General features: G+C 41.0%; 2 protein-coding genes across 10 annotated transcripts; one reads left to right on the top strand and one right to left on the bottom strand.

Moving 5' to 3' along the window:
* The first annotated feature begins 1,484 nt into the window (after positions 1–1,484).
* On the top strand, positions 1,485–12,243 carry LOC120111530 (probable polygalacturonase At3g15720). The gene is made up of 10 exons (XM_039128744.1): positions 1,485–1,520; positions 1,683–1,799; positions 2,092–2,226; positions 2,536–2,685; positions 2,794–2,814; positions 2,963–3,170; positions 3,589–3,670; positions 10,319–10,427; positions 11,244–11,357; positions 11,988–12,243. Exons 1-10 carry the CDS (start codon positions 1,518–1,520, stop codon positions 12,216–12,218), a joined length of 1,170 nt encoding a protein of 389 aa, XP_038984672.1. The 5' UTR covers positions 1,485–1,517; the 3' UTR covers positions 12,219–12,243.
* On the bottom strand, positions 12,144–22,748 carry LOC120111531 (nuclear pore complex protein NUP205-like). Of its 9 annotated transcripts, XM_039128750.1 has the most exons (5): positions 21,729–21,891; positions 21,383–21,572; positions 17,819–17,892; positions 15,605–15,705; positions 12,750–13,032 (listed from the first exon to the last, which is right to left on the bottom strand). In XM_039128750.1, exons 2-5 carry the CDS (start codon positions 21,411–21,413, stop codon positions 13,011–13,013), a joined length of 228 nt encoding a protein of 75 aa, XP_038984678.1. In that variant the 5' UTR covers positions 21,414–21,572; positions 21,729–21,891; the 3' UTR covers positions 12,750–13,010. The 9 variants fall into 9 exon arrangements, 5 of the variants coding, with proteins under 5 accessions (XP_038984674.1, XP_038984678.1, XP_038984676.1 ...); XR_005512732.1 differs by having other exon boundaries at positions 16,082–17,892; positions 21,383–21,924; XR_005512734.1 differs by lacking the exon at positions 17,819–17,892 and adding an exon at positions 16,082–16,142 and having other exon boundaries at positions 21,383–21,893.
* Between the last annotated feature and the right edge of the window lie 31 nt (positions 22,749–22,779).

Here is a 22,779-nt window from a genome sequence, read left to right as displayed (position 1 = left end):
TAAGACAAAAATATTACCATCTCTTCCTAAAAGACGAAAATATCACTATCCCACGTCAACTTAAAAACAAACTCAAGTATATTGAGCCTAAGGCTCAACCTAACTTAATATCAGCATGAATCCTAAAGCCATTAGAACTAATAACCACCTAAACAAATTATAATGAAATTAGAACTTGGCAATGAATCTCAACACTCTCCCTCATTACAATGTCCTTGCCAACAATATTGAACTTGTAGATATCGTAAAACACCTTGATAGCCATCACCATTATTACCACAGTTACAGCAACATGCAATGATTTGTTGAACCAACAATTAAACAATGCAGCTCTTTTACTTGCTTGAATAATAATTTCTTCATCGGCTCGTCTCCTTCGATGCATACGTCGAAATTGTCGATGCCCTGTAACACTTCCTCTTACTATTGTCTCCATGGTCACGATGTCAAGATTCTTAAGTATCCAGCTTATCCCGACAGGTTGCAATCACTACTTAATAAAGCATCAAGCATTACCTTCACACAAGTAAAATTAGGAATAAAATTTTTGCCATATCTACGTACCTCTAATTAAGCAACTGCATGCATCTACATACAGCTTAGGCCGACATATGGAATTAGTTCCTCATGCGTGCCATCTCTTCATGTCTAAGTCAACTAGAGATTTTGGGAAAGCAGTGGAGATTTGAGAGAGTGGTGAAGAAAGCGTATCTAGAATCCCCAGGATGCCGTTTATGTAGGTTGATCGGGGACGGCGGACGTACGTCTCAGTTACGCGCGATCTTGGATCCGAGCTGTAACCATCGTCCACCGGAAAGAATTTAAATAGTTTTACGGCGCCTTTAATCAATAATGGCCACGTGTCCGGCTACCATTGGTTGGTTGGATGATATCAGCAGCAGCAATATCTGGGCCTGAGGCATATCTGGGCCGATTCACATTAGTTTCATATCTAGTATCTCCAGAGTAATTAACAGATAGAGTAATGCTGTGTCTTTAGAATTTTGTTAATTAATGCCCCCGTTAGATTTTGACCGCATTAGCTGTCGATCCACCGTAAGGAAACTATGTATATGGGCATGGCCTGAAACGAGACGACTTAGCCGCCACAAGTCGGGCCCGGCGGCGTGGACCAGCGAGTGGCATGTTCCTGCATGAGATGCATCGCATTCTTCGGCTCCTCGACTGGGAATTAAATGTGCGCTGCAATAATGGTACGGGGTAACGCCTGACCAAGGAAGGCCTCAGTTGGCAGCTGAACCCAAACCGACCCAAGCGACGAAGGCAATTGATCATGAGACGTGACACGCTACCCAGTTCAAACCCGGAACCATCCGGTTTTGGCCGGTCATAGTCGACGACCACTTCTCTTCGTGGCCTGATGCTAATTAGAGTGGTGGTGACTCAGGCGACCACATAAAGTCGCGACAGCCAGCATGCAGCGTCGTTTCTGTCTATAACAAGCCATCTGGGAGGGTTGGAGCTTCAACGTGGTAGCAGCAGCAAAGCTCAACCCCATGGTGAGCACTTATCTTTCTCCCCTCTTCCCTGACATCTTAGTTTGCAGGTTCCATCCATGATCTAAGCCGGGCGGTCCCCGATCTTCACGTTCTATTTGGTTGGGCTGATCGCACCACATTGATCTCTTTTTTATTGTTTTTATTGTTATTGTTATTTGTTAGGCTGTTGCAGCATTGCTTGCACTGTGGCTTTCAGCTCTTTGCTTGGGTGTTAGGCCTCAGCTTTACAATGTTGTTGATTATCAAGCCACTGGAAATGGAAATTCGGATGATACCCATGTAAGAATAACTGTTCCCTAAAGCTAGTAGATTTTTTGAGATTACATCCGGCGTAATTCGGCTTCCTTCTGATTAATTTCTTTTGATGGAGAATGCCAATAATTTTTCCCGCTTGCCAGAAGGTGGCCAACATGTTGATATTGCTTGCACTAATTATGTGCCATAAACGAAAATTTCATCTTAGAAATATTTGCTGCCTCCTGCGACATTCTTATCCTAGGCTTTCATCAAACAGAAGAAAATCATTTTCTATTAATTGCAGGCGAAATGCTAATTATTTTCGATTTCCTAGGCATTGTTAAAATCTTGGAGAGCAGCCTGCGCAGACTCTGGAGATCCGACTTTTCTCATTCCTTCCGGAAAGACATTCTTATTGTTCGACGGAATAACCTTTAAAGGCCCATGCAATTCCAGCATTCATGTTCAGGTACTCCACCTTCAATCAAGCAACTTCTGTTCTCTTATATTACACAAACAGTACGCGCACTAATTAAGATATATCAAAAAACATAAAAGAGGTAAAAAATATATATATACTTAAGTCCGATATTTATGGAAATTAAAATAAAATGGGAATATGTGCACAGCTAAAATGGGAACGTCGACCATCAAGTTCATATTTAACCTTCCCTTTTTGAATGTGATTGCTGGAAATATTTTAAAGAAAAATTACGAGAAGAATAATTCGAGTCACAAAAATTAAGAGATCATTCAAATAGAGGAGTTTTTTTGGCAGGTGAGTGGAAACATCATAGCTTTAGACGGGCTATGGACGAACGGAGCGGCAAGCTTGATCACGTTTCGCGACATAAATAGCCTGACGGTCCACGGGGGAGGCCAGATCGACGGCCAAGGCCCCGTCTGGTGGAAATGTGTGGCCGAAAATGTGTGGCATATTTCTTCTACATCTATCCTTTCTTTGCTATTATTCTTAGTTGTTATTTATAGTCTCCATCTGATGTCATTGCTTCGTTCTTTCCCTCTCCTTCCACAGAGCTGCACCCGGCCGCCTCACGTGAGTGTCACCACCTTTCACTTGTTTTTAAAAGTGCTGATAACCGCTCGACGTTGACTCATCGAGTAATTCTACTAAAAGAGAGAGAAAGAGATAGACTAAAAAGAAGAAATAAAGAGTAATTGATTTCCCCTTTTTCATGTGGCAGACGTTATCGTTCATCGGGTGCGATGACCTGCGAGTGAGCGGAATAAAGATAAAAGACAGCCCCGCCCAGCAAATGACGATAGACACGTGTGTGGGGGTCCACGTCGAAGGTGTCACCATAACGGCACCCGGCGACAGCCCAAATACGGACGGCATTCTCATCGCGCACTCCCAGCACGTACTCATCACCGCTTCAATCATTGGAACAGGTGCGCAACACATGTATATAATTTAATAAGATATTTTAGTTGTTGTGGTGTCAGGTGTGTATGTATTGTCCGATGATACATCTTTTTAAGCATGTATCAAGCCCACCAGATACGACGCTCACAATGTCGTGTGCATAATTGCGATTGGCCTCCATACTTTCTGTCCCTCTCGTCCGCCCTTAATTACAAAATTATCTAAAACTCTTTCTCTATTTCATAAATAACAGAAGGGAACTTCATGCACTTCCAAATTTTACCATGCTTCCAATGTCGTACAACATTGCCTAATTTGGGGCTCCTCTAAGCACTCCTCGTTCCTCCTCTTCTATGTATTTGCCTGTATTTTTCCCGCTTTCTCTATCTTTTTATATCGCTCTTTAGATTGGCCAACTCTTTATATATATATTTTTTTTTTCAGGGGACGATTGCATAGCGATTGGGCCGGGCAGCTCAGATGTTAACATCACTCACATCATGTGTGGACCCGGTCATGGTATCAGGTATTCACTTACTATTTCTTATTAACTAATATTGAATACTATTTGGAACAGAGAACTTAAATGCTCTTCGGAATCGAAACCCGCCCTTCGCCTTTTTCCAAAGGGGCTGTGCCATCTAAATCAAGATTCAGCGATTAGCTCCATTGCATTAACTAGCTTGTATTTGTTGTACCCAAAAAAAAAAAAAAAAAAAACCCAGACGGTAGCCTACTGGTGAGGAAGCGATAATTCCGACCAAGTTATCCAAGTTCGAAATACACGGACGTCGATTAAATTAGGAGACCGGATGCTCCACGCCCAGATGGCTTGCTGGCGGTTATGCTTTCCTTCCATTTGGACCAATGGCTTGCTGGCGGTTATCCTTTCCTTCCACTTGTACCAAGGTGGCGCTGGGATGACATACCCACACGTGAGGCAGTGAGCTCAGTGGAATGAGCCCACAGGTCGGGGAAGGCACGCGAAACCTGCGACCTGTATCGAACATTTTCTGGTAGAAGGAGGGCCCAGTGGGGGCTGCTATGCGGGTGGGCTGGTCCCTCCTTCCTCCCCTCCTATTTTTTCAAAAAAAAAAAGCTTGTATTTTTTTTAATTTTATTTTTAACAATGGTGAAGGGTTCGAACCCCACACCCAACCTTAATGCCCGTACTCCTCTCGAGCTGGGCCACATTAGGCAGTACTAGCTGAACTAAATTCAGCGACGTCAAGCCTGTAAATGTCAATAAGGATAAAGATAGCTCCGGCCGGTCTAAACTTGGATCCGATTCTCGACAGGTCTATAGCCTGGACACAGTCAACTTCCAATTAGTAAGTCATTCTATTTTTGATGCAAGACCATAATGAGACCTAGCATGGAGCCTTAATTTAGTGTTTTTGTTTTAGAATTCTGATTTGGTTGAGTCTAGTTGTGTCCTTATTTAGTTCAAGTTGATTTCCAAATTAAGTTTGTTTTAGTTCTGAATTTAGACTTAATTTGGAGTTCGTTTGATTAGGGTTTGATTAGGGATTAGGGTGAGTCATGGCCATAGTTGGGGGCCATATAAAAGAGTTGTAGAGGGGGGCGCCGTCCTCCCTCATTGATCGATTGAGTTTTCCTTCCCGTGAATAAGAAAAAAACTTTGCAAAGCTCCATTAGGAGCCCAAATTCCCATGTTTTCTCCTTTGTTTTGGGTGTTTAAGTCCCACCGTAGGACAATAGGAACTCGTCTTCCCTACGCTCACCGCACCATTTGGTATCAGAGCGAGGATTCCCCTAGCTCGATGGCAGATGATAGTGTGGCCAACGCTCATCCCGATGATGGCAATCAAGGGATTCCGGCCTTATGGGCGGCTGTCCGCGGCTTGGAAGGAGTCGTCCGTGACATCCAACAAGCGCTCTAAGGCATGCAGATCGACCACAACCGGAAACGTTTGCAGGCCCCTGAGGATCTTCCTCACGGTCCACCGGTACCGGCACGGGATCCACCCCACTGGCGTCGGCAACAGGTTCTTCCGGAGTTGTCCGACGAGGAAGAAGAGGAAGCGGTCTACGAGGCGTTTGGTGGACCGCGACTGCATCCAGGTGATTATGGTTTCGATGGGCGAACGGGCCAGAGGAGCCTTCGAACGATGCCTTCCCGACGGAGGAGCGGCTGACGACGGCATCGGTGGGCTGCGTCCACGGCCGAATCGGCCTGAGGCATTCGACCGCAGGCTTCACGTTCGAGGCACGGCCTTTGGTCGGCGAGTCCATGTTAGAGACGGCGTCCACGAAGAGGCCAACGAATTCTGTGGGCAACGTCCCTCGAGGAATCAAGATCATGCGGGCCGCAGGCGTGATGGACTCGACCGAAGACCTCACGGTGGAGGTATGGCTTTTGACGGTTGGCCCCCTGATGAAGATGCAGTTGTTGACGAAGCACAGGAGCCATGTCCACGGATGAACATGGCCCATGCAGGAGGGAGGAATACGGAACCCATGAGAAATAGGTTCCCTTGGGACGTTCGTGACAGGGGCTCCCCTAATTTCAGATCAAAGGTGGACCTCCCTGCATTCAACGGTAATCTTCATATTGAGGGATTTTTGGACTGGTTGGCCGAAGTAGAAATTTTTTTTGATTATATGGAAATCCCAGAACAGAAGAAGGTGAAGTTGGTCGCATATAAATTAAAGGGTGGAGCATCTGCATGGTGGGATCAACTGCAACATAACCGCCTACGGTAAGGAAAGATGCAGATCACCACCTAGCGCAAGATGAAGCAACATCTGCGTGGCCATTTTCTCCCGCTTGACTACGAGTAGGCGCTCTACCATCAATATCAAAATTGCAGACAGGGCCCTAGGATGGTGACCGAGTACACGGATGAGTTCAACCGTCTTAACGCCCGCAACAACCTGTCAGAAACAGAAAAATCAGCAAGTGGCGAGGTACATCGGTGGATTGAAGCCGGCCATCCGAGATCAGGTGGATTTATATCCGGTGTGGAGCCTGTCGGAAGCCACAAGTTTGGCCTTAAAACTTGAGGCGCAAGCGACACGGAAGGCACACCAATTTCAGCCCATGAATCGAGCATCGTCCTCGCGCTCCACCATAGTGAAGCAGAAGACTGCTGAAGGGGCGACCACCTTGAGTCAACCACCACCGATATCCACATCGAGAGGAGCCGAAAATTTCAGCAAGCAGCAGGCGGCTCCAAAAGGTAGTGGCAACCCCTATTAGAGACCAATGCCTATAAAATGTTACAGGTGTCAGGAGGTTGGGCATCAGTTTAACGAGTGTCCGAAGCGGCGGGCAGTCAATGTAGTCGAAGCTGAGGATGAAGAAGAAGTGCCGCATGAGGAGGAGGAGCATGAAGAGGGGCAGACCGACGATGAAGACGTCGAGGTGACGGCGCCGGATCAGGGAGTTTCAGCCTTCTTCGTAGTTCAGCGAATTCTATTTGCCCCAAGGAATGAAGAGAAATTGCAACGCCACAGCATCTTCAAAACTTACTGCACTATCAACAAAACTGTGTGCAATGATTATTGACGGCGGAAGCAGCGAAAATATTATTTCCTCCGCATTGGTTCATGCGATGGGATTGAAGATAGAAAGGCACCCGTCTCCTTATAAGATTGGATGGATTAAGAAAGGTGCTGAAACGAGAGTAGAAAATGTATGCAGGGTGTTATTGTCCATCGGGAGGTACTACAAGGATGAAGTGGTGTGCGATGTGGTGGATATGGATGCATGTCATGTTCTACTCGAGCGTCCATGGCAGCATGACACAGATGTTACATTCAGGGGCCGAGACAACACATACTTGTTCCGATGGTAGGGTAGAAAAATTCTGTTGGTGCCTATGAAAGAGAATCCTACCCCTAAAACTTCTCAAGTGGAGGGGAAGTCTTTCCTTGCAGTTTCTGGTGCGCAGTTCATGGCGGAACTCAAGGGGGCTGAAGAGGTTATGGTGTTGGTTGTTAAGGGGTCGGAGATGCCTATCATGCAGCAGGTGCCGGAGGAGTTCAAAGAATTGCTGACAGAGTTCAAAGACATCACCCCTGCAAAATTACCAAATGGACTACCTCCCATGCGAGATATGCAGCACCATATTGATTTGGTGCCTAGTGCAAGTCTCCCCAATCTGCCTCATTACCGCATGAGTCCTAAGGAGAGCAAAATTCTGCAGCAACAAGTTGAAGATTTGATCAAGAAGGGGCTGATCCGGGAGAGCATGAGTCCGTGCGCAGTGCCTGCAATTTTGACGCTGAAGAAGGATGGGAGTTGCGCATGTGTGTGGACAGCCATACGATCAACAGAATAACAGTAAAATACCGGTTTCCCATACCCCATTTGAATGATATGCTCGACATGCTAGAAGGAGCCAAAGTCTTCTCCAAAATTGACCTACGGAGCGGCTACCATCAGATCCGGATTCGTCCTGATGATGAGTGGAAGACGGCATTCAAGACGAAGGATGGGTTATATAAGTAGATGGTCATGCCTTTTGGCCTATCCAATGCACCGAGCACCTTCATTAGAATAATGAACCAAGTACTAAAATCATTTATTGGAAAGTTCGTCGTCGTCTACTGTGATGATATTCTGATCTATAGTCGCAATAAAATTGAGCATAAGGAGCACTTGAGAGCAGTTTTGCTTGCTTTATGGGAGAATCAGTTGTTTGTTAATCTTAAGAAGTGTCATTTTGTTACAAAACGCTTGGTGTTCCTGGGATTTGTTGTTGGGGCTGATAGCATACATGTTGATGAAGAAAAAGTAAAGGCAATACGGGAGTGGCCGCCTCCTACAAATGTTAGCCAAGTTCGCAGCTTTCATGGGTTAGCGACGTTCTATAGGCGTTTCATCCGGAAAACTTCAGCACCATCATCGCTCCCATCACCGAATGCATGAAGAAGGGCCGATTTCAATGGAGGGAGCAGCAACAAGCAAGTTTTGAATTGATAAAAGAAAAGCTAGCCTCTGCACCAGTACTAGCATTACCGAGTTTTGAGAAGTTATTTGAAGTGGAGTGTGATGCTTCTGTGGTCGGCATAGGGGCTGTTTTGACTCAAGAAGGACGACCCATGGAGTACTTCAGTGAAAAACTTAGTAAAACACGGCAAAAGTGGACAACCTACGAGCTAGAGTTCTATGCCATCATCCGTGCGTTGAAGCATTGGGAGCATTACCTTATTCAAAAAGAATTTGTTATGTACAGCGACTATCAAGCCTTGAAGTACATCAATAATTAGAACAATTTGAACCGAATGCATGTTCGATGGGTGAGCTTCTTGCAGAAATTTTCCTTGGTGTTGAAGCATCGGTCCGGGCAACAGAATCAGGTGGCAGATGCTTTGAGCTGACGCAATGCTTTACTGACTACCATGCAGGCAGAGGTTGTGGAGTTTGAATATTTGAAAGAGTTGTATGCAGAGGATGAGGATTTCAAGGATGTATGGGCAAAGTGTACAAGTCATCAAGCAACTGGAGACTTCAACATTCAGGATGGCTATCTATTTCGGGGCAATTCCTTATGTATTTTCAGATCATCATTGCAGGAGAAGCTGATTAGAGACCTTCATGGTGGCGGTCTTAGTGGGCATATGGGTCGGGACAAGATCATTGCCAGTCTCACGGAAAGGTATCATTGGCCGCAGCTAAGAAGAGATGTTGGGAAATTTATTCAAAGGTGCTATACTTGGCAAATAGCGAAGGGGCAGTTGCAAAACACTGGACTATATATGCCTCTACCTGTGCCAAATGTTATTTGGGAGGATCTATCGATGGATTTTGTATTGGGTCTTCCCTGAACACAAAGAGGGGTAGACTCAGTCTTCGTGGTGGTGGACAGGTTCTCCAAGATGGCGCATTTCATCCTTTGCAAGAAAACATCATATGCATCCCATATTACAAGGTTGTTCTTTCGAGAGATTGTTCGTTTGCATGGAGTACTACAATCTATAACCTCAGACCGGGATTCCAAATTTTTGAGTCACTTCTGGCTTACTCTATAGAGGATGTTTGACACTTCATTAAATTTCAGCAGCACTGCGCATCCTCAGACTGATGGACAGATGGAAGTGGTTAACCAGACACTGGGTAATTTGATCCGTTGTATTTGTGGGAGCACCCCGAAACATTGGGATTACGCCTTGGCCCAAGCAAAGTTTGCTTACAACAATGCAGTCCATAGTGGAACCGGAAGGTCGCTTTTCTCCATTGTTTATTCAAAGGCACCAAAGCATGCATTGGATCTGGCGCGCCTACCGAAAATTTTTGGGAAGAGTGTGGCAGCAGAACATTTGGCAGAAGAGGTTCAAGCTATACAGTTGGAGGTGAAGAAGCGCCTAGAGGACACAAATGCTAAGTACAAATCAACGGCAGATAGACATCGAAGGCACAAAGAATTTCAAGAAGGCGACATGGTGATGGTTTTCCTGTGCAAAGAAAGATTTTTCGTGGAAACTTACAGCAAATGGAAGCCAAGAAAGTACGGTCCATACAGAATTTTGAAAAGGATCAATAACAATGCTTACGTTGTGGACCTACCAGATGATATGGAAATTTCAAAGATTTTTAATGTCGTTGATATCTATGAATACCATAACCTTGAGGAGCAGTTATACCCAGATGAGAACTCGAGGACGAGTTGTGTTCAAGTGGAAGGGACTGATGCAGGACTATAATGAAACCCAGCATAGAGCCTTGATTTAGTATTTTTGTTTTAGAATTCTGGTTTGGTTGAGTCTAGTTGAGTCCTTGTTTGGTTCAAGTTGATTTCCAAATTAAGTTTGTTTTAGTTCTGAATTTAGACTTAATTTGGAGTTCGTTTGATTAGGGATTAGGGTGAGTCGTGGCCATAGTTGGGGGCCATATAAAAGAGTTGTAGAGGGGGGGCGCCGTCCTCCTTCATTGCTCGATTGAATTTTCCTTCCCGTGAATAAGAAAAAAACTTTGCAAAGCTCCATTAGGAGCCCAAATTCCCCTATTTTCTCCTTTGTTTTGGGTGTTTAAATCCCACCGCAGGACAACAGGAACTCGTCTTCCCCACGCTCACCGCACCAATTTTAAACAGTTCTCTGGTTACGACTGGGGGGTTTTTGAGGTTGATCATTATGTTTGTCAAATTATTCTATATTCAATTAAAAATCTGACCCGCTGCATTGATCCATCATGTGTCCTTCACAGCATTGGAAGTCTGGGAAGAGATGGTGAGGAATCTACGGTTGAGAAAATTCTTGTCGCCCATTGCCATATATTTCAAGCTATGACGGGTGTGAGGATCAAGACGTGGCAGGTAATCGAAGTCATGCATCCCTCCCTCTTCAAGAAAAATAATAAAAAAAAAAAGTTTGCGAAAAGAAAAGCCAACCACCATAATATCACTGCATGGCTTAAAACAACGAATGTTAAAATGTATTATAGCAGTTTCTACAAAAATTATTATTTAATAATAATGATGATTAACTAAATAGTGATAATTACTTGACTAATAATTAAGAGATACAGTAATACATAACCTCTCTCTCTCTTTCTCTCTCTACACACACACAAACACACATCTTTATAACATTTATTTTAAGGTTAAAGATTTTAATTTCATATCAATTGCAAAGAAGTTATGAATAAAAAGTGATTTAGAAAATTAATTTTTCATTATTGAACATTATTTTATGTGATAAGGATAAATAATTACTATTTAAGTTTATATTATGTTAATGTCTAACAAAAATAATGGCCTTTAACAATTAGTGCGAATTCCGTGAGGGCTCCACGGTGACATGTTCAAGGTGCCTGTACATCTTCAATATTTACTGTTGAGCCTCGGGCTCAGTCATGACTAAATAAAACATTAATAGAGCTAATGCTGCCTCTCTCTAGTACCCATACATTTAAAAACTGCTTGCAATATTGAGGCCAAAATTAGAATCCAACCCCAAATTCCCCTATCATTTGAATCAGATCCTAGTTTGACTTAGAAGAATTAGTCAAGATGATAATGAAAATCTGCACATGATGGTTGTTTTTATTTCATTGCCATCTTAGTTCAAACACAACATTAGTTTCTGTAAGTTTATTTATGTATTTATTTATTTATTGTGGTGGCTCGCAGGGAGGGTCGGGCTTCGCGAGGGAAATCTTGTTTGCGCACATTAACTTCACTTCAGTCAAGACCCCCATAGTCATTGATCAATACTACAACCCTGATGGGCAAAGATCTGCTGAGGTTAGCCTCCTAAGTCATTAAAATGCATGGATTTTTTCTTACAGATATCTAAACTAAGAAATGGTAAGAACAAAAGAATAAAAAATATGCATTCCTCATTAATAAGAATTTTTTGAGGTCTTACATGGCCACTATATAACGCTTTTGCAGGTTGTACAATACCATTCAAGGTTTATTAGCTTATCTTAATTGTAAGCCGAAATAACCCCCATTCAATACTACAATAAGCTTCAACTGAATCCCTAAAACAATGTTGTCTGGATCCTTATATTATTTTAGAGGAGAAAATTATACCTACTTATTTTTTTGATTATGGAAGATTGAACATAAGAACAAGTTATGACAACGCTTGGTGAACACCTTCCAGGACTGAACCACAATAGCCTTTGCTTGGACTAGAGCCTAGTTTGTATATGTTTAAAAAATATTTCAAAATACATTAACACTCCTGAAAGGCTAATAACCATAAAAAAGATAATCCTAAAGAATCGTGATTTCATAAACAGCAAGTTCAATTGCAAATTTTCACGTAATGCCAAAGAGAACTTTTTTCCAATGATTATTACTGCCTTTCTAGTACCTGTTCTGATGATTATTTTCTTCTAATTTTACTTCATTCCATGGCGAAAGTCATCATCCGTGGCAGTAAGCAATGTGCGTTTTGTGGATTTACATGGGTCATCTGTGCAAGAGGTGGCCATCAGCCTTGTTTGTAGCAAAGACATACCTTGCGAAGGCATTGTGATGAAGGATGTCAGTCTCTACTGGGAGGGTAGCGACGATCCAGCAAAATCCTCGTGCCACAATGCCCATGTTAATTCAATAGGTAAGGTCATCCCACAAATTCAATGCCTCAACTAGCCGAGGCTCCATTTGTAACATTGAATATCATCTTTTATCCCTGTATTGAATAACCATTCCTAGCAGAATAATTCATGAATTTCAGACTCGGAGCATAATCTGATGCCAAAATCTATTGGTTTTGGTATTACAGTTTGTTTAGTAGAAACATGCATGCCCACAACTTCCATTGAACTCTCCCATTCGACCTTGAATATTTAATATTTCAAATATTAATGCCAGACAGCGATACTCTGGCATCTTGTATTATGTATCAGATGAGATACGACTCATGGTCATGCATCCTAAATGCTAAATTGGTTCCCATCCATTTAATCAAAACATATTGTTTGTGTGTGATTGAGTGGGCTTTGCATAGTATCACACAGTCTCCTACTCTATATGGGTCAATTCTAATATATAGAAAGGTGTCCGCATTTCAAATCATCGAAGGTGCTTTTCATAATGCTTGACATAGCTAGGGCTTGCATCATTTTGAGAAATGAGTGATGATGCTTCCACCATTATTGTTACTCCTTTTTGGGTCTAAAATATCAAAATCTAGAATTTTCTTTACGGTTCAAATGATATATATAGTTCCTCGTATTCTTTAGTGCTCCAGTACCAACATGCTAGCTCTCGCATTCTAGTAACCACAAACAGACACATACATATATACACATTATATACATTCATATGGTCCAATATAAATATATATGAGAAGGAAGCATGCTTGCATCACTTTGATTTAGCAATTAATTATCATGTTCATGCGTCGTCCTTCATCTGCCCAATTTGTCTTCTACTTTGGTTTCACCTCCCATCATCTTCCACACTGCATAGAGACGCTAACACCACCCTAATTTAAGTATATACATACAAAACTTTCTAATTTTGTTTCGTTCCTTTTTTTAAACAATAACTTAGAAGATCATTAATTTAGCAATTACATAATACATATTTATGGAATTTAACAGATAGTTTGGTATCATTGAACTTAAATCGCTGGTAGGACTTGTGAGGTGCAATGATGTTTGGTTGAGATAAAAATAGCCTAGGTAAGCAGATGAAAATAAACTAGACTGTTCAGGTCCACATGAAGGCATCTACATCTCACAAGTCTCGGCCCGTAGAGATCACCAATTCCAAAATCAGAACCGGTATGTATATACGCATGGAACATGCCCTTTCTACTAGCAAATTATACTCCATGCCACATGCACCATGCCAATGGCCTCATCTTGTTACCACAGACCCCATTTATCATGCGTTCGTCTAGCTGATTAGCCCACAAAAGGGAGACAACATGATTGGCATGGTACACGGCCACATCGGTGCAGGTAGTGTAGAATATAATTTCTTTCCTTTTACCAAAAAGTACACGATCATCTATTAATTTTTAACATTATAAAAACTAGACTAGATCGACAGCACGTGCTACACTCATGAGAAGAGTGTGATTGTAATTTTCTTTTATGCCCACTTTTTTGCCTCCATCCACGGAGGTATGACCTCTTAGATCATCCACTCATTGTTTTCTCTTTTCGCGAATGCGAAATCTCATATGAGAACGTGCCCCTTTAATGACTGAAGCGCGTTTTGCGAGAAATTACATTATATACTAATAACATAAATAGATTATAGATGTCAATATATCTACGATCATCTCACCTAGTGTTAGAAAGGTGGGGCAATATATCTAGTCATTTTGAATCCATAGCAAACTAGAGCAAAGTACTTGTAGAGTTTGGGATCTCTTTAGTCTATATTCATAGGGTTGAAATTGATCACCATGCACCGAAAGCCATCAATCGAAAATAGATGAAAAGTGATGGACATGTAACAAGTTGTTTTGTTTTTATTGTCCTTGCCTACATGTCACCAGTCAAGTTCTAGGACCAGTGACGTGCTCGCTTCAGATAGAACAACAAAAAGTGATTTTCCCTGCACTAAACTGGGAGGCAAGACAACAAATCCAGAAAATTGTCGAGACAGAGAACTTGGCAACCCAACGGCCACTAATCTAAACCTTGAACTTATCCTCTCATTGTCAGAACCAAAAAAAGGCATATAGCTCCAACAATTAAAATGAGAAACTTCTCTTGCACCCTTTGATACCTTTTCTAGCTTGCCTGGGAGGTCGTTGACCATTTCCTACCAAGAAATAACTGAGAAGTATTGCTAAGGCTTCCTAGCTTCCATCATAATATCCACAAGAAAATAATCTGTTTTGGTTAAGATCCAGCGAGACTTAATTATGAGAAAGCTGGCTTGCATAACGAGAGAAGCGCGTAATTGCTCTAAGTGCGAGCGCGTGCGCTACTACTCTACTACATCTTAAATAAAAAAGAGGTGACGAAGCACAAGCCTTCCTTCCTTTACTATCACCGACTGGAGACCGGATTGCTACCAGAGAGAGGAATGACTATAGGCACGGAACTGGCTTTTTACCCTTTCTTGGCCCCTTGGTTCGCTAGCTGACTTGCCTGCGCTTTTTTCTCGAACTCTAAGAACGGATTTAAGGCATTTTTTTCACATACAAAAAGATGTGGCCATTTGTTCTATCCAAGACAAACCTCCTCCAACCACAGCCACCAAGGACAAAACTATGGAGAGGAGCTCAAACCGAGGACCATGAGCTAGCATCAGCTCCACTAGGAGCAACAAATGAACCCTCAATATGGAGATGGGCAACAAACTTACCTCCACCTTCCAGACAACTACAAAAGAGAAAAGGAGCCCTACGGGTCACCTTCTAGATATAGGTTATTTGCTGGTGCCCTTATAGTTTCATTCTCAAGGTTTTTTAGACAATATGAAAGACATTGGCTACACCCCTTCAAAAAGAATCTTTAGAACAACTTCAATCATGTATGATCGGATTGACATGGTAAGTGATTTGGATAAGGTCAATAAAGAGAGGCGAAAGTCTCATGTAGGATGCAGTAAACCCCAGCAAATCTACAATGAGATTTAAGGACCTCTAGAAATCTAAAAGGAGGGCTGGAATTCCATATCAAAATGCTTAGGCAACTAATATTAACAGAAAATCAAAGGTATAAGGTATCTAAACATTGATAGCCCACATTTTTAAAACACATAGATTTCAGGCATGAATGATACAAGAAAACCTAAGCACATTGTTAAGATGACAAAAGGAAAATTCAAGTTTCATGACTGTGCAGGCAATTGAGAAAAAAGAGCAGGCAAAAGCAAATATAGGTGTGAACTTCACTCTTGAAGCTCAATAATAAACTTTCAGAGCAGATTTTGAAGGACAGTATAAAGGCCTAATAACACTTAACAATTTAGCAGTTTAACAGGATCATAGAAACCATGGATGCCTAGAACATTTAAATCTGGTAGAAAGGTTCACAGTCAAAAGAATAGAAAGGCATACTTCTTACCGTTTCCAGATCTTATCATAAGAAGAGATGCAATCATGTCGCATAGTTGCATTGATGATTTCATCAACCTCCTGCCTTGATAGCTCATTAATGTCTTGAATCTATAAAACCAAAACAAGTTAGACATATTACTACAACCAGCAAACAATTTATGTTAGTGAGAAAAGATCATAATGTTAAGCAATTTTTCACCCAAAGTTTTTGGTTTTTTTTCCAACAGGATTTACATAGTTATAACAAAATTTTTTGTTATACCTATTTCCTAATATTTACATAGTAGTGGAAGTGTTATAAGGACAACAGTATAAGAAATTTTAAAAGATATATCGGATGCAGAAACCGATTCCCATGCAATAGATAAAATTCAGGACCACATGAAAAGAGAGCAAAGGAAAAGAAAAGGGGAAAATATATAAAGTATCTAGAAAATCACATGAAAAATCATATATTGAATAGGACAAAATAAATATTTTTTACCTGCAACCACATGAGCTTCATTGTGATCAGAAAATAAAGATAATCTCAGGCTAAAGCATGGCTGAAAGATTAGAAATTTGTTCCAAAAGTAAGAACAAAATCATTGTTATGTGATGCTAGCATTATCCTGTTTGGTAATTATCTAGAAGCGAAGAAGTAAATAGATTCTGAAGAATGAATAAAACTGGAAGACACATCATCAAGAAGAAAAAGAAAACGTATCATGGAAAAAAGTTCCTGAACAAAGCCATACTCAGCATTTTCTTCGTTTAGCCAAACCAATAAAATACACCATGCTTCTAACATCACTAAAATTGCCAGAGGAAAAGACCAAAGAAGTCTCAGATATCAACTTCAACATGTAATATGGTCTACCTTGCTGAGTATAGAGACAGCAAGATTAATCCGCACTAAAGTAAACCCGACAGCTACTGCAACATCCTGTCTTAAAAGTTGATCGAAAATTGATTGGTGTGCCTTGACAAAATCTATAATTCAATGGAGAGTTTCGTTCTTACTTGTTAATTCAACATTTACAGACTCAGAGGTATACAGAAAAAACAAATCTTGAACATTAAACAGGAAAATCCGCTCTAAAGTCAACCCAACAGCTACTGCAACATCCTGTCTTAAAATTTGATCAAAAATTGATTGGTTTGCCTTGACAAAATCTATAATTTGTGGGAGGGTTTTGTTCTTACTTGTTAATTCAACATTTCAGACACAGAGGTATACAGAAAAACAAATCTTGAACATTAAAGAGGAAAAAAAGGAAGAAAAGAGGAGAAATATCTAACAAGAACAAAAGATAGCAAACTTCAATGGCTCTTACATTAAATTTAACAAGGTAATAATTGCATTTACTGACAAATATGTCATCTTTTTCTGCCCAGTGGACTACATACTAAGATAACTATAAGCATTTGCAAAGCAACCCGTTTCTCACCATTTTGCAACACTTCAGGTCTTATCCAAATAGTTAGCGAATAGCAATCAAATGTTTCTACTGCATTATCATTATCATAGGTTGCTAGTCTCTACCGTAAATCATAGGGAGAAAAGAAGGGAGAGGGATGGAGGAGGAAGAAGGGCTCGGTGAGCCCAAGCAGACAGGGAGGGGAAGAAATAGAGGGAAGAGACCGCAGATTCTGCGATCTCTCGCTATCCTTCCAAAACCGGAGCTCGCCAGCGAGGAGATTTGCCGGAAAGGAAAGAAGAGGGACGGGGCTCTAGCGATGTCGCGCGGCTCTGCCCTCCCTTGCAGCGAGGATCGCTGCAAGCTAGGTTGATTTCCACCCAGCTAGCCCATGCCCAAAAACAGGGTGTCACATTCATAACTTCTGGAAGAGAATTTCATCAAGCATATGACATTTTTTTCTTGTTTAGCTGAGAATCTCGCAGAAAAGTCAATCAAAAAGTCAGCAACAATGAGTTTAAGAATATATCCAAAGGCAAACACTTGTTAAGAATACTTTGACGCTCCAAGATCTCAACTAAAAGGCAGACTCTGACAGAATACGTAAAAACAATACTCATGTTCAGAAGTGCTGAGGCAAGTAACAACTAACAGGCACTTTTCACTAAGATCGGCATTGGCTCTCTGAGGAAAATGCCCAAATACCAGGCCATACACAGACCTAAAGATCCCCACAAACTTGATAAACCAAAAACTATAAGCTATTTAATTACAAATCGACAACAAGATTGGAGGCTGAGGGCAGTAGAAAGATCTCTTACCTGGTAGCAAGTCAGCACATTTAGCAAGTTAAGAAAAGATACGGTAGATGGATATCTTTCCCTCCTTGCTTCAGCTTCATTCAGATCAAACCGCATGTCATGAACGTGCCAAAGTTAACATGTGCTATTGTCGATGCATAAGAAGCAAGTAGAAGCAATAACATATACAATACTTCATCTGTCACGTCCCCTATCACAATGAGGATCTTCAATTGCACCACAATTCACTTTTCCTATCTACTTACTAGCTAACAGAGTCAACAAAAGACAACTTTTCACTGCCTTATTGGGCTACAAAAGATTATGTAGGACTATATATATATGTGATATGTAGACTAAGAACACTCATAGCTTTCTCCTTCATTTCCTTCACCTACTACATAATGATGATTGAACAAGAGAAAGCTTATGTACAAAGAAATTGAACGCATAATTGAACATCCACAAACTCATTTTATGTTCTGAATCATTCTGTTGAGTCATCACACACCAAAATGAGAAGATCATCATAACATCCTGATATAATAAATTAACTAGAACATATCATGACGAAATATTGATTTCTTGATCTATCAAACACTAGCAAAAGGCCCAGAATTCTAATTCAAGTGATTCCTTTAGGACCATATGTTAACACAGTGATTGAGAGTTGCCAAATTCTAAATTATGTTCACGCAGGCATCTCTCTGTGTGTGGGCGGGTGTTGGTGTGTCGGGTGGTTGGGGGGGGGGGTGGGGGGGGGGGTGGTGCCAGTTGCTTCTAAAACTTAACAGGGTGTCCCCCTTTTGACCTACTCTTCCTTCTTTAAGAATAGGAATGGAGTACAGAAGTTCTTGGAGATAACTTAGCATGTCATGTACAGGGTTCATAGATTCTTAGAAAACTTAGTGTCTTCCTTGCCTTTCAATGGGATTGTTTGACCATCATGAATTATCCTGAGACAAAATCTTTGATTCCGAATTGCCCCTGGCTTTAATCTTAAGGCAATAAACTGTGCTAGCATGACTAATAATCTAAATCAATTTCTCAAAAAGCTGCTAATGTGAGTTCAGTGCAAATTCGCCACCCATTGCTGGCCGACCAATTCCAAGACGATATTTGATGGGAGAACAAGCCATATAGCTTGGGTGGCACCTCAACCACCCAACCAGCCTGAACCAGCCCAAAATGAGCTAGTATCGGAAAGGGTTTTAATTGATGCATTAGGTTTAGGATAGCCAAACCTGATCATAATTGGAATGGGTTTGTGTCTGTCTCCACAACCCAATGGGTCACCATAGGTTGGATAAGCCATTAAAACCTGGTCCTATCTCCCAGTAGTGGAAAACTTTTGGTACGCAATAGACTGGTCAAGGCTTTGTTTGAATGATAATGTGTTTTCTTCTATGTTCTAATTTCCTCTCCACTTTCTAACTTTATTTGGATGCCCAACCCAGGTCCCTTCGTCCTAGCCCTCATCTGTATTCATTCTTAAGATATATGACTCACAAGTTAAGATAAGATCTATAACTGGGTTGGCAGGCAGGATGTGTCCATCTATAAATAAATGGGTTTGGTTTGGTCTGCTTTTCTAAACCCAATTGTTAATAGGTTGGGTATGGGTCGTGGGTTTTTTGACACATCCCCTAAAGCTGCCCAAACCCAACCCAACCCGTTGCCACCCCTACATGCGACAATGTACATTGAGCTCAGCTTGTTTTCTATTTCCTGTTTGAAATTAATGCCATTCAAGCATGTTATCAGTGCATTTGGTTGATTAAACCAGCCTAAGTGCAAAAGGATGCGTTCCTAAATATCTTGGACTGGTAGTTTTGAACCTCTTGATGCTGCTACTCACCTTGCTGTGCTGATGCATCCCCAAATGGTTCGACAAGCCTACCACGTGTCCCCAAATGGCATAAGCATGATGCACAGTTGCATGAGACCTTGGCTGCAAATGCAAGTTTTGAGCATTTAATAACTGGAGACTTCTACGTGCTGCCCTATTTCATGCAGACAAGAATGTCAGCGTCCTAGCTTAATGCATGGCATATAAATGATACCATAATTTGTATACCTTGCAAGCTTGCACAGCCTGTCTTGGTGATGTCAGGATTGCTATTTTACCACCCCTTGTACATGAGATTACACTTTCCACTGATAGGACAACATATATTTCGTACTAATACAATTGAAAATAGAAACATGTAGTTGCAAACTTGTTGCCTGCCTTTGAATGGAGAATTTGGGTGCTAATCAGGTTTAAGGCCTAGCTCTAGCCAGTATTATTGTAGTACCAAGGAGAAGCCAAGCCAAATCAAAGACCGGAAGGCCCGTAACTATGGGTCTGATACACAACCCAAGCAAAGGTGTCTTGCTGAACCAACTTGAGCTCAAAATCTGACCTATCTAATACAAACTTTTCTTGGTGACATGTCATGGTCCGACTTTATATAAGTTGGATCAAAATTGGGCTCCACACTTTCAAGCAGGAACTCTGAAAGGCAAGCCTTTGGGCCAACAGGCTGATAAGGCCTATTTATGCCCTTTGTAAGCTTAATTCACAAAGCGAAAATAGAAAATCTCCTGACTTTCTTTTCCCAAGAAAAAAGAAATCCTAGACAGCTTTAGTTGCTATGTTACTTGGACCTGGGAATTGCTGTGACACTTCAGTATGGATCTACAAAAGGAAATTATTAATGATTTAAAAATATCCAAACTCCCAAACAAATTTGATGTAAGATATTTTTTGACTTCCTATTTTTAATTTCAATAAGATTGTGATGCATCACATGATTACACTAAGAAGTACAATATATTCCATTGCATGTAGAATGCAAAGTTATGGGCAGATATGGACTGACTGAACAACGTTTTTTTTCCCCCACATCAAACACGTACATGCCTACATTAATACAATGATTCTGCTTAGTTCCATGACTTAAGAAAAAAAAAGTTAAGTTTTTAAAAAATCTATGAGACATAAGAATTTAATCCTGAAATTTCAGCCATGTGTATGTTATCCCTGGTTATTATATTGTCATTAAAAAAATAGGAGACCAAATGAATAATTATGTACAGACCTTGTCTCTAGAAAGCGTTGTGAAAGAAAGGACATCATTAATTTATGAATGTATCCATTGTACTTATAGACCATGTCCTCATCATCATTCTGGACCAAATGAACTAAAAGAAGGGTCAGCACTCCAAACAGTAACCATCAACGGAGGCTAGGATACTGATAAAATATTAACGACTATAACTATTAAACCCTTGATACATCTAGAACAAAAGGTAAGCTACTATAGATCCACTTTACCTTCATGAGAACCACCAACAAGTGACTAAGAGGTTGACACCAAAACAGATTTGAAAGATTGGTAATAACAAAAATGAAAAAGTAACTGATATACGGAATAACTTTATGCACATAATGTAGTTGAAGAACTCAAAAGCAAAAAATAAATTTCCTTGCAAGCGGCAAGTTCTAGATCAACAAGAAGAAAAGATGACATGGAAATGAATATATAGATGCAAATATAGATATATGAGCAAGGATCGCCGAACCAGTATTGGAGGTCATACCAGCCATCAGTTCGGTATAGTATGGATCCATAGCTTGCCGTTCTAGGGCATACTAAAAATGAGGAGAGAAAGAAGGGACGAGGGCCGCCATGGATGCAGCAGGGTGTGGTTGTTGGGGAGAAAATTCTTCTATTTCGAACCCTATCTCTTCCTAGCAGTGAAGAAGAAGCAACAACTGCAGAGGAGGGTGCTGCCGTGGATGCAGGGGGAGAGAGGGCAAGAGTCAGAGTGAAAGAGATGGGGATAAGAATCCCCTAAGCTCTTTCTGGCGGCGAAGAAGAAGCGGCAACAGCGGAGGAGGGAACCACCATGGATGCAAGGGAAGAGAGAGGGAGGAAAAGCTTACCAATGAAGCAGAATGACAATCGGCAACAAAGGAGACCCACGAAGAATTGAATGCGAACAAGAGAGCCCTTCGAGAACCCTCAGGGTGAGGGGAGATTGATTTATAGCCAAAATGACCTACATGCTGAACCATTCCCGGTCGGCATCAATTTCGTTTGGTACAGGTCGAACAGTCCAGTTCGGGTTAGTCGGCAATCACTCTATGTGTATAAAAAAAGATATATATGCTGTAATAACAAAAGCCCACAACAAGGAAATAATTTCAAAAAAAAGAATGTAGATATGAATGAAACTCATGCATAATCAACGAGCACGAGTGGAGAAAAATGAGGTTAGTGCAAAATAATGAAAAACTCAAACATATACTATTATGCTTGTCAGCCCAAATCTTTTACCATTTACCATTCCACCGAGCAATGGCCCCTTAAATTGATAGAAGTAGGAAACAGCAAAATAATTTAAAACAGCAAGGGTACATGTGATTTTGCTTTCCCTTCAGATAACATGAAATCAGTCTTTTTACTGCATATCTTCTATGGGATCTTCTATGCAAGATAACAAAATGCGTGTACAAGTGCTGAAACAAAGTTCTTTGATTTCCTAAGAAACTTTACCACCACAATGTTTCCAAATATGGGGTTCCATGAATTTCCTTCTTGAGACAAGGAATGAAACATCTGATAAAAGAATAAGAAAATTTACATATAGTATCTAATTAATTTCCATAAATAATGATAACTAAAAAAATCAAAAAAAGGAAGGATTGCCATACTATAATAATCATGAATTACTAAAATGTGTAAGAGCACTGCCAATAACAAATGATACACAGAGAAACAACAGTAGCAGCCTCTACTGTCTTAAAGAAGAAGACAAACAATATCTAGAACTACAAAAGTGCATCAATTTGAAGTTCACTCTCAATGAAGAAATAGTAAAAGAAATGTCCTGTGCTATCATGCACAAACATCACACTTTTAAGTATAAACATATTAATATACTATCTAGTGCCTAAAATAACTTTTGCAGTTACCACTCATGATAGGCAGCAG

This window comes from Phoenix dactylifera, chromosome 8 (genome assembly GCF_009389715.1).
Source record: "Phoenix dactylifera cultivar Barhee BC4 chromosome 8, palm_55x_up_171113_PBpolish2nd_filt_p, whole genome shotgun sequence".
In the NCBI taxonomy this organism is placed as follows: Eukaryota; Viridiplantae; Streptophyta; class Magnoliopsida; order Arecales; family Arecaceae; genus Phoenix; species Phoenix dactylifera.
This window is presented reverse-complemented; position numbering and strand designations above follow the sequence as displayed.

Excerpts from the sequence above, each read along its gene's own strand:
- LOC120111530 (XM_039128744.1), top strand. Across the intron at positions 1,800-2,091 it reads GAAATTCGGATGATACCCAT|GCATTGTTAAAATCTTGGAG; the intron begins GTAAGAATAACT and ends TCGATTTCCTAG. Across the intron at positions 10,428-11,243 it reads TGAGGATCAAGACGTGGCAG|GGAGGGTCGGGCTTCGCGAG; the intron begins GTAATCGAAGTC and ends GGTGGCTCGCAG.
- LOC120111531 (XM_039128746.1), bottom strand. The coding sequence starts at position 21,860 with ATGGTTCAGCATGTAGGTCATTTTGGCTATAAATCAATCTCCCCTCAC. Across the intron at positions 15,706-21,728 it reads ATTGTCATTCTGCTTCATTG|ATTCAAGACATTAATGAGCT; the intron begins GTAAGCTTTTCC and ends TTGGTTTTATAG. Across the intron at positions 12,278-15,604 it reads TATGATAAGATCTGGAAACG|GAATGGTTATTCAATACAGG; the intron begins GTAAGAAGTATG and ends TTATTCTGCTAG.